This window comes from Pseudophryne corroboree, chromosome 8 (assembly GCF_028390025.1).
Source record: "Pseudophryne corroboree isolate aPseCor3 chromosome 8, aPseCor3.hap2, whole genome shotgun sequence".
NCBI classification, from domain to species: domain Eukaryota; kingdom Metazoa; phylum Chordata; class Amphibia; order Anura; family Myobatrachidae; genus Pseudophryne; species Pseudophryne corroboree.
This window is the reverse complement of record NC_086451.1, coordinates 54,222,825-54,235,179: the sequence shown is the minus strand read 5'-3', so window position 1 is coordinate 54,235,179 and position 12,355 is coordinate 54,222,825. Positions and strand designations below refer to the sequence as shown.

The window sequence follows — 12,355 nt, the reverse complement described above, 5'->3', positions numbered from 1 at the left end:
AGGTAGAGCACGCCGTTATACACATTGCGCCAGGTAGAGCACGCCGGTTATACACAATGCGCCAGGTAGAGCACGCCGGTTATACACAATGCGCCAGGTAGAGCACGTTATACACATTGCGCCAGGTAGAGCACGCCATTATACACACTGCGCCAGGCAGAGCACGCAGTTATAGACATTGCGCCAGGTAGAGCACGCCGTTATACACATTGCGCCAGGTAGAGCACGCCGTTATACACATTGCGCCAGGTAGAGCACGCCGTTATACACACTGCGCCATGTAGAGCATGCAGTTATACACACTGCGCTATGTAGAGCACGCATTTATACACACTGCGCCATGTAGAGCACGCCGTTATACACACTGCGCCAGGTAAAGCATGCCGTTATACACATTGCGCCAGGTAGAGCACGCCGTTATACACACTGCGCCAGGTAGAGCACGCCGTTATACACATTGCGCCAAGTAGAGCATGCCGTTATACACACTGCGCCAGGTAGAGCACGCCGTTATACACACTGCGCCAGGTAGAGCACGCCGTTATACACACTGCGCCAGGTAGAGCACGCCGTTATACACACTGCGCCAGGTAGAGCATGCCGTTATACACATTGCGCCAGGTAGAGCACGCCGTTATACACATTGTGCCAGGTAGAGCACGCCGTTATACACACTGCGCCAGGTAGAGCATGCAGTTATACACACTGCGCCAGGTAGAGCACGCCGTTATACACACTGCGCCAGGTAGAGCACGCCGTTATACACACTGCGCCAGGTAGAGCACACCTCTGGAACTGGCTCCCCTGTCACAGGCACGCTAGCTGGGCCTCCGTAGAGATGCTGGGGACACCTGATGGTAATGGTGCAGCCCGCACTTCTCACGGCAGCAGTATGGTGGCAGAGCACGGCAGGGGCTGGAGGTGTGGGATTCCTGGCCGGTCACCGCTGCTCTCCTTCACACAGATCGTGGGAGAGCACACTAGAGGCAGCAGAGAGGGAGGCAGATATCGGGTTGGGAGGGAGCTGCAGTTCACGGTCTTGGCGAGTCACCGCCCGCCCGAACCACAGCGCACAGTAGCCGCAGAGCCGTCTTCTCGCTCTGCCCGGCCCCCGTGTGAAGCCGCTGCACGTGACCAGGAGGGGGCACCGCCAGACTGCCAGTGGTAAGGGTCCACCTCCGCTCTGTACGGGCAAGAAGCGCCGCCGCCGTCAATTTACAAGGAGTTGGCTGCAGCGGAGCGCGTCCCCGGGGACCCTCACACTTTTGAAAAGTGAGTCCCAGCCTTCAGATCCGGGTAAAATCCGCGCTATAGCGCGTATTTGCGAACACTGCTCCATAGTGTAGGTACACCCATGCTCAGGGTTCTACATTAAGGTGCATACACACGGTGAGATTTTGGCTATCTTCGATTTGGACTATGTGATACGGACTATGTGATATTGGCTATGTGCAATTTTTACTATACTTTAGTACTAGACAGTCAAAACTGACTTTCCTGCACAGTCTATCTAACCTTGCGATACCGACCCCGCGGAACCAAGCATCGGGATCGCAAGGTGGCTAACACCTTGCGATTTGCATAAACTTTCCTTGCAATTTTGACAACACAGTGAAAAAAAGCAAGGTAATATCGCACCGTGTGCACACACCTTTACTCTGACTGGAATTACCTGCTTCTCATAATATATTTCAGTGTTCACACGAGGGCCTAGGATCTCCCCTCCGGAGTCCTCCGCCTTTCCTTTGGTTATTACATTGTTTTTAATAATCAATTTATGTCTTAACTTTTTTTTTTTCCGCCGAGAACTGATCATGGGGGTCATTCCGACCCGTTCGCACACTGCAGTTTGTCGCAGCGGTGCGAACGAGTTGGAACTGCGCATGCTCGGCGGACGCATTGCGATGATGCCAGCGGAAAAAGTGATCAAAGCAGCGATCGCAAGAAGACTGACAAGCGGGAGGCGTTCCGGGGCGTCAACTCACCGTTTTCCAGGTGTGGCGAGGCGTACGCAGGCTTGTCCAGGCGTTTGGAGGGTGGATGCCTGACGTCAATCCCGGGACCTTCGTCGCTGGATCCGTCGCACAGGGTAAATAAGTCTGACCCTGGTCTTGTTTTGCAGGAAACTTTTTTTTAGCATAGCAGGGCTGCACAAGCGATCGCAGCCCTGCTATGCTAAAATACACTCCCCCATAGGCGGCGTCAAGTTGATCGCATGAGCAGCAAAAAGTTGCTACGTGCGATCAACTCGGAATGAGGGCCAAAGTCCTGTTTGTTATCTGGACTTCTGTTGTCTCGCTGTAAAAGTCCCTCCATCTCACTTTTATGTTCTCACTGTGGAAGTGTCAAGAGTTCCTGGCTGCATCTTTTTATGTTTCTCTGGGTTTGTTTTTTGTTTGTTTTTTTACATTAGTTGACTTTATTTCTTCCTGTAATGCAGTGCCTTCTAAGGGGGGTATTCAACGGATGTCGGATCCTTTCCGACGGAAAGGATCCGACATGTCAGTATTCAATTATCCTGTTGAATTTGGCCGTTCTCAACAAGGTCAATACGACTTTTTTTAAAGTTCTGATTGACATTGTTGGAAACGGGGCTAAAACAGGTCTGATTTGGCAGCGAATCCGACAAAACACCTGGATCCGTGGATAATCCGCCGATCCACGTGTTTTCCGACAAGAATTGCCGACCTGTCTGAAAAACTAATACCACAAGAAAAGAAAGCGCTGACAGAATATATTAAAAAGAATTTATATTTTTATTTAGCTGTTTTAACTTGCTTATAGTAAGATATATATACTGTTTAAATAGCTCACTGTGAACCAATTACACTAACAATATTTAAAACAATAAAAACAATATTTAGTTGTTCTCTAGCTCAATGCATCCTATACCTTTACCAATCATCACAGAAAAAATTATTGTTTATAAAATACCAGCATGTACATAACAACCAATTCCTCATCTAATTAGCTTGCGGCATGCAAATACTTATTCCTTACTAGCAGACAATAATTTAATTCAGATAGTCCATACTTTCAGGATCCAAATTGCTATAGGACCTTTCTTGCCAGGTTTAGTTATTTTGCAATTTACCAAGCAGAAAGAAGATTATTGGTTAATTTGCCAAGCATAGAAACATTTGTATATGATTCAGTTTGAAACAGTTCCTGTATGTAGTTAGCAAATGTTATTTTAAGCATGCAGATATAGGTGATTAGTAAGCAGGATTCTTTTAAAAAGTGCAATTGCAAATGAGCATGGCCATGCTTTTTTATAACAGATAATTTTACCGCATCCTCTGTCAGTGAGGTCCCACCAAGCAGTTAGATTGAGACGCGTTTCCCCACCTTACAGGCAACTCTGTAATTCAGTGGCTTCCTCAGTCAGTTGATTTGACTGAGGAAGCCACTGAATTACAGAGTTGCCTGTAAGGTGGGGAAACGCGTCTCAATCTAACTGCTTGGTGGGACCTCACTGACAGAATCCGCTACAATACCTCATACTACTGGGACGGGATACAACTCCGGATAAGGTTCATACCATCGGTTTAAAGCACCAGAGCCGGGAGAGAATTGAAGTATACCACCCATAGTGAGGATGCGGTAAAATTATCTGTTATAAAAAAGCATGGCCATGCTCATTTGCAATTGCACTTTTTAAAAGAATCCTGCTATTTCTTCTAGTCCGTAGAGGATGCTGGGGACTCCGTAAGGACCATGGGGTATAGACGGGCTCCGCAGGAGATAAGGCACCTAAAAAGAACTGACTATGGGTGTGCACTGGCTCCTCCCTCAGTTAGAGAACTGTGCCCAGAGGAGATGGACAATACAAGGCAGGATTTAGCAATCCAAGGGCAAGATTCATACCAGCCCACACCAATCATACCATGTAACCTGGAACATACATAACCAGTTAACAGTATGAACAAAACAGTAACGGTCGAAGACCGATGTCAACTGTAACGTGACCCTTATGTAAGCAACAACTATATACAAGTCTTGCAGAGTTTCCGCACTGGGACGGGCGCCCAGCATCCTCTACGGACTAGGAGAAATAGATTTACAGGTAGGTTTAAAATCTTATTTTCTCTTACGTCCTAGAGGATGCTGGGGACTCCGTAAGGACCATGGGGTTTATACCAAAGCATCCAATCGGGCGGGAGAGTGCGTATGACTCTGCAGCACCGACTGAGCAAACGCTAGGTCCTCATCAGCCAGGGTATCAAATCAAGTCGCCGCTCGGCAAAGTTGTAAAGCCGAGACGCCTCGGGCAGCCGCCCAAGAAGAGCCCACCTTCCTAGTGGAATGGGCCTTAACCGAATTTGGTACCGGCAATCCAGCCATAGAGTGAGCCTGCTGAATCGTATTACAGATCCAGCGAGCAATAGTCTGCTTCGAAGCAGGAGCGCCAATCTTATTGGCCGCATACAGGACAAACAGAGCCTCTGTTTTCCTAATTCTAGCCGTCCTGGCTACATAAATTTTTAAGGCCCTGACTAAGTCCAGGGATCTGGAATCCTCCAGGTCACTTGTAGCCACAGGCACCACAATAGGTTGATTCATATGGAACGAAGAAACCACTTTAGGCAAAAATTGCGGACGTGTCCTCAATTCAGCTCGATCCACATGAAAAATCAAGTAGGGGCTCTTGTGTGACATAGCCGCCAATTCTGACACTCGCCTTGCTGATGCTAAGGCCAACAACATGATCAACTTCCAGGTAAGAAATTTCAACTCAACCTTGTTAAGTAGTTCAAACTAGTGTGATTTTAGGAACTGCAACACCACGTTCAGGTCCCATGGTGCCACTGGAGGCACAAAAGGGGGCTGGATGTGCAGCACTCCCTTTACAAACGTCTGGACTTCTGGAAGAGAAGCCAATTCCTTCTGAAAGAAAATCGAGAGGGCCGAAATCTGTACCTTAACAGAGCCTAATTTCAGGCCCATATCCACTCCTGTCTGTAGAAAGTGGAGAAGACGACCCAGATGAAAATCTTCTGTAGGTGCATTCTTGGTCTCACATCAAGACACATACTTTCGCCAGATACGGTGATAATGTTTTATCGTCACCTCCTTCCTAGCCTTTATTAACGTAGGGATGACCTCTTCCGGAATCCCCTTTTTCACTAGGATTCGGCGTTCTACCGCCATGCCGTCAAACGTAACCGCGGTAAGTCTTGAAATACACAGGGCCCCTGCTGCAACAGGTCTTCCCTCAGAGGAAGAGGCCAGGGATCTCCTGTGAGCATCTCTTGTAGATCCGAGTACCAGGCCCTTCGAGGCCAGTCTGGGATAACGAGTATCGTCTGTACTCTTCTTCGTCTTATGATCCTCAACACTTTTGTGTTGAGAGGAAGAGGAGGAAACACGTAGACCGATTTGAACACCCACGGCGTTACCAGAGCGTCTACTGCTACTGCCTGAGGGTCCAGAGACCTGGCGCAATACCTCCAAAGTTTTTTGTTGAGGCGTGACGCCATCATGTCTATTTGAGGAGTTCCCCAAAGACGTGTCACGTCTGCAAAGACTTCTTGACGAAGTCCCCACTCTCCTGGATGGAGATCGTGTCTGCTGAGGAAGTCTGCTTCCCAGTTGTCCACTCCCGGAATGAAGACAGCCGACAGAGCGCTTACATGATTTTCCGCCCAGCGAAGGATCCTTGTGGCTTCCGCCAACGCGACTCTGCTTCTTGTCCCGCCTTGGCGGTTCACATGAGCCACTGCTGTGACATTGTCTGATTGAATCAGAACCGGTAAGTTTCGAAGAAAACTCTCCGCTTGTCGAAGGCTGTTGTAAATGGCCCTGAGTTCCAACACATTGATGTATAGACAAGACTCCTGGTCTGACCAAAGACCCTGAAATTTTTTTTCCCTGTGTGACCGCTCCCCAACCTCGGAGGCTCGCGTCCGTGGTAACCAGGATCCAATCCTGAATTCCGAACCTGCGACCCTCCAGGAGGTGAGCACTTTGCAACCACCACAGGAGGGACACTCTGGTCCCTGGGGACAGAGTTATTTTCCGATGTAAGTGCAGATGGGACTCGGACCACTTGTCCAGAAGGTCCCATTGAAAAGTCCTTGTATGGAACCTTCCGAAGGGAATGGCCTCGTAGGCCGCCACCATTTTCCCCAGAACTCGAGTGCATTGGTGAACTGACACCCTTTTCGGTTTTAGCAGGTCTCTGACCATGTTCTGGATGTCTTGGGCTCTCTCTATTGGGAGGAAGACCTTCATTTGTTCCGTATCCAGTATCATACCTAGGAACGGTAGTCGAGTTGTCGGAATCAACTGTGACTTCGGTAGATTTAGAATCCAACAGTGTTGCTGGAGCACTCTCAGAGAGAACGCAACACTGCTCAGCAATTTCTCCCTTGATCTCGCTTTTATCAGGAGATCGTCCAAGTATGGAAGAATTGTGACACCCTGCTTGCGCAGGACCACCATCATTTCCGCCATTATCTTGGTGAAAATCCTCGGGGCCGTGGAGAGTCCAAACGGCAACGTCTGAAATTGGTAATGACAATCCTGTACAGCGAATCTCAGGTATTCCTGATGGGGGGCATATATGGGGACATGAAGATACGCATCCTTTATGTCCAGAGACACCATAAACTCCCCCTCCTCCATGTTGGCTATTATCGCTCTGAGAGATTCCATTTTGAATTTAAATCTTTTTATGTACAGGTTTAGGGATTTCAGATTTAAAATAGGTCAAATAGGGTTGAGTAGTTCTTCCCTGCTGGTGCAGGGGAACCTTGATTATCACTTGCTGTATACACAGCGTTTTAATTGCAGCTAACACTATATCCCTTTCCGATGTGAAAGCTGGTAGGGCCGATTTGAAAAATCGGCGCGGGGGCACCTCCTCGAATTCCAATTTGTAACCTTTGGAAACTATTTCCAACACCCAGGGGTTCAGGTCCGAACTGACCCAGGCCTGACTGAAAAGTCGAAGACGTGCCCCCACCGGTGCGGACTCCCTCAGGGGAGCCCCAGCGTCATGCTGTGGGTTTTGGAGCAGCCGGGGAGGACTTTTGTTCCTGGGCACCTGCCGAAGCAGGTGCTCTCTTGCCTCTGCCCTTACCTCTGGCGAGGTAAGAGGATCCCCGACCTCTTTTGGACTTGTGCGACCGAAAGGACTGCATCTGATAGGGTGTTACTTTATTATGAGCATCCCTCATAAATAAGACTGCGTCTTTAATATGGGCTAGAGTTAGGAATATAGTATCCTTATCCATATTATCAAATTGATCTGTCAGCTCATCTGTCCAAGCTGCAATTGCGCTACACACCCATGCCGACGCAATTGTCGGTCTTAGCACAGCACCCGTATAAGAATAAATACACTTTAAGGTAGTTTCTTGCCTGCGATCTGCAGGGTCCTTAAGGGCCGCTGTGTCAGGAGATGGTAGCGCCACTTTCTTGGACAAGCGCGTCAGGGCCTTGTCCACAGTGGGGGGTGATTCCCAAATCTCCCTGTCCTGCTTAGGGAAGGGGTATGCCATATAAATTCTTTTGGGGATCTGCGGTCTCTTATCCGGAGTCTCCCAAGCTTTTCCAAAGAATTCATTTAATTCATGAGATGTGGGAAAGTTAATAATCTGTTTCTTTTCCTTAAACATGTGTACCCTTGTGTCGGGGACCGAGGGTTCATCCACAATATGCAACACATCCCTTATTGCCACAATCATACACTGAATGGTTTTAGTCACCCTAGGGTGCAATTTTATTTCGTCATAGTCGACACTGGAATCAGAATCCGTGTCGGTAGTAGTGTCTTGTGTTAAGGGACACTTTTGAGACCCCGACGGGCCCTGTGAGTCGGTCCAATCCGAGGATTGACCCCCTGATGTCCCCCCTAATTCAGCCTTATCAAGCCTTTTATGTAAAGATGTCAAACTTGCATTCAAGAGTCGGCACAACCGACGGGGACACACCACTCATTTGCTCCACCTCCTCCTTGGAGAAGCCTTCCGCCTCAGACATGTCGACACACACGTACCGACACCCCACACACACAGGGATTAACCTATAAGGGGACAAAACCCCAACCAGGCCCTAAGGAGAGACAGAGAGAGAGTATGCCAGCACACACCAGCGCTTAAAAACACTGGAAAAATATGTCCAGATAGCGCTTTTCTATATATAATATGCCAATTTCCACTCACTGCGTCGCTAATGTGCCCCCCTCCTCTTTTTTCCAGCCTGTGAAGTTCAGCAGGGGAGAGACCAAGGAGCCAGCGTTTTCCTCATGCAGCTTCTGTGGAGAAAATGGCGCTGGTTAGTGCAGAGGATCAAGCCCCGCCCACCCGACGGCGGGCTTCGGTCCCAGTGATTTTTCAATAAAAATGGCGGGGTAACAGATTTACTGCCTCCGCAGCCTAATCAAACTGTATTTGCCCAAATGTGAGGTTTATTGCTGCCCAGGGCACCCCCCCCTGCGCCCTGCACCCTTCAGTGCTGCTCTGTGTGTGAGACTGGGAGCAATGGCGCGCAGCCTTACCTCATGAAGATCTGATGTCTTCTGCCGCCTAAGATGTCTTCTGCCTTCTCTATCCGGCTTCTATCTTCGGCATCTGTGAGGAGGACGGCGGCGCGGCTCCGGGACGAACCCCAGGTGAGACCTGTGTTCCGACTCCCTCTGGAGCTAATGGTGTCCAGTAGCCTTAGAAGCAGTGCCCAACTTGACAAGCCAGCTCTGCTTCTCTCTCCTCGGTCCCACGATGCAGGGAGCCTGTTGCCAACAGGACTCCCTGAAAATAAAAAAACTAACAAAATTCTTCTTCAACAGAAAACTCTGGAGAGCTCTCTGCAGTGCACCCATTCTCCTCTGGGCACAAGATCTAACTGAGGTCTGGAGGAGGGGCATAGAGGGATGAGCCAGTGCACACCCATAGTCAAAGTTCTTTTTAGGTGCCCTATCACCTGCGGAGCCCGTCTATACCCCATGGTCCTTACGGAGTCCCCAGCATCCTCTAGGACGTAAGAGAAAATAAAATAACACACACACACACGGATGTGGATCATCAAATCGACAGTGTCTAGATCGACAATGTTTAGGTCGACCACTATACAGTCACTAGGTCGACAGGGTTTGAAGGTCGATGGGGATTCTAGGTCGACATGTGCTAGGTCGACAGGGCAAAAGGTCAACATGAGGTTTTTTTGGTGTCGTTTTCTGCGTACAGTGACCTGGAACCCCAATTAGTACACCGTGTCCCCTCGCATGGCTCGCTTTGCTCTGCACAGATTACCGTTCCAATCGTAGTCCACGTGGATCGTTAAGTATGAAAAAGTTAAAAAAACAGAAAAAATTGTGAAACTCATGTTGACCTAGTGACTGTCGACCTAGAAAGGGTCGATCTTCAGACCAGATCTACACACACACACACACACACACACACACACACACACACACATCAGGACAACTTACAGCATTCAAAAATGTTGTGCGCCCGCAATAACTTTAGCTTCTGTAAGACCAACAGCAGGTCCCCTACTCGAGCGTTCCTGCTTGTCCAGCTCCAAATGACATTCTGCGTCCTGCTGTGCGGGCGCCCCTGCTGTTCTAGGAGGCGCAGGTCGGTCTGATCGAAAATGATCATGGAAGCTGCAATACAGAAAACACAGGTTTTAATGCTGTCTGCTTTTCAACCCTTCTACAGGTAGGAACAAACACCATGGCACGTATAGGGCTATACCCCTCTTATTACAGCACTGCTGTAATTATCATATAATAATGCGACTTGATTCTGTTCTTTTCGCATTACAAACACACTCAGGGAAGAACGCTAAAACGCATATTTCATATAACTGTAGGATTTTTCTCAAATATAAAAGTCACTTAACCCACAGTAAGGTTTGCACATATTAGTGACATTAATGTCTGCTGCTAGAAATTCTAGCACCCCAGCAGGTTCCTGCATTTGGTGGCCCTGTATCACCATGGCGCCCCAGTAAGGGACATTTCAGCGAGGAAGAACTTTGTATAACGGACAATGGGGGGTCATTCAGAGTTGATCGCTCGCTAGCAGTTTTTAGCAGCCGTGCAAACGCTATGCCGCCGCCCTTTGGGAGTGTATCTTAGCTTAGCAGAAGTGTGAACGAAAGGATCGCAGAACGGCTACAAAAATAAATTGTGTCGTTTCAGAGTAGCTTCAGACCTACTCAGCGCTTGCGATCACTTCAGACTGTTCAGTTCCGGATTTGACGTCACAAACACGCCCTGCGTTCGGCCAGCCACGCCTGCGTTTTTCCTGGCACGCCTGCGTTTTTTCGAACACTCCCTGAAAACGGTCGGTTGCCACCCAGAAACGCCCACTTCCTGTCAATCACTCTGCAGTCAGCAGTGCGACTGACCCTGTGTAAAAATACATTGGCCGTTGTGAAAGTATGTCGCGTGTGTGCACTGCGCCGCATGCGCAGAAGTGCCTTTTTTTCCTTAATCGCACTGCGGCGAACATTTTCAGCTAGCGATCAACTCGGAATGACCCCCCATAAGCCTCACAGCTACTACCTATATATAAGTGGTCTCGTGTACACACTTTACAGGTCCATCAATCAACACACGGACACAGATACATGCAGAAAATAATTCTCCATTCGGTCACACAGTGTTGCTGCAGTCATCAATCCAAGGATACGATTTGAGAGCGCAAGTGACTCAACTTAGTAGACATTATGGCCGTGTATTACTGATCTGAGTAATGTACACTAAATAACTGGTGTGCCTATAGTATATAGTATACACCATACCTCTCTCTTAATCCTCTACAGCCGGATATGAATGAGAAGGAAGATACCACTCTGAGCAGGCAGAGTTGGAGTGACAGCTTTGCAGACCTGCTGTGCAAGACTGCAGTGTCTAGATTGGGGGTTAAGCATACACAGTAATGCAAAAACTATGTAGTGACTCACTTCCACATAAACCCAGACTTATATCTGACTGCCCTGTACTCTGGTCAGTAAAACAAAAACATGGTGTCACTTTTAGTAATATGATAAACCATTTCCGTTACGCTTAGTTGCCTCTTCCACTCCCCTCCTGGCCACCCCTGTGTTTGTTTCTCTTGTGCAATTGGGCAGACATCAGCTATTGATTAGATGTAAATCATTCTTCAGTAAAGATCTATATTTTAGGACAACTGTACCATAAAACCACTGTTACAGGGACGGATATAATACACTCTCATTATGTGGCTGATTCAGAGGTAGGAGCAGAGCATAAGTAGGATTAGCACCTTGGCAGAACAGTGTTGCACTGCAGCTGGGGGAGATTTAGGATGTGCAGTGATTCACAGCCACATTCAATTACCCACTTGTAGGTCAAGAGCCCAGGGCTACCTCATTGCAGTCCGCAGGCTGCACTTACCCTGGATTTCTGTTTGCACCCTCCGTGAGCACTTAACCCGGAATCTATGGGTAAATGCGCAAGCAAATGGGCTTGTAATGAAATAGCTCCGGGTGATGAAGCTTAGAGCGGCAGTAAGCACCGCAGATAATTGCATCTGAGCCATACAGTTGGAAGGGGCGTTTCCAAACTCAAATCTAAATAAAAATAAAGCTGACCTGCATTTGGAGGCTGCATGCAAACGCAGCCAGTATTTACCTTGCATGCAAAAGTAATAAATGTATTTGCTCCCTTGAACTGCAACATGGTGTGTTCCACATAAAAAAAAAATATGACTCCTTTTTTTATTTGTTTCCAAATCAGTATCAGCCCCATAGTGTATTGTGCTGACGTTATATGCATAGCGGTGATATCACATGGGAAAGACGGGTAGTGGTGATGTTATATGCATGGCGGTGATGTCACAAGGGAGAGACAGGTAGTGCTTAGTGCTGATGTTATATGCATGGCGGTGATGTCACAAGGGAGAGACAGGTAGTGCTTAGTGCTGATGTTATATGCATGGTGGTGATGTCACAAGGGAGAGACAGGTAGTGCTTAGTGCTGATGTTATATGCATGGTGGTGATGTCACAAGGGAGAGACAGGTAGTGCTTAGTGCTGATGCATGGTGGTGATGTCACAAGGGAGAGACAGGTGATGTATTGTGCTGATGTTAAATGCATGGGAGTGATGTCACAAGGGAGAGTCAGGTAGTGTATTGTGCTGATGTTATATGCACGGCGGTGATGTCACAAGGGAGAGACAGCTAGGGCTTTGTGCTGATGTTATATGCATGGCAGTGATATCACATAGGAGAGACAGGCAATGTATTGTACTGATGTCATATGCATGGCAGTGATATCACATAGGAGAGACAGGCAATGTATTGTACTGATGTCATATGTATGGCGGTGATGTCACAAGCGAGAGACAGGTAGTGCTTAGTGCTGATGTTATATGCATG

The 12,355-nt window shown here is 48.1% G+C and overlaps 1 protein-coding gene across 4 annotated transcripts in view; it reads right to left on the bottom strand.

Annotated features, from left to right (window-relative positions):
* IRAK1 (interleukin 1 receptor associated kinase 1) overlaps window positions 1-12,355 on the bottom strand; it is a 195,004-nt gene that overhangs the window by 73,460 nt on the left and 109,189 nt on the right. For all 4 annotated transcript variants that reach the window (XM_063936388.1, XM_063936385.1, XM_063936387.1 and 1 more), the window contains exon 2: window positions 9,434-9,610. In XM_063936388.1, the coding sequence (XP_063792458.1) occupies window positions 9,434-9,610 (177 nt within the window). The remainder of the gene's footprint in view (window positions 1-9,433; window positions 9,611-12,355) is intronic.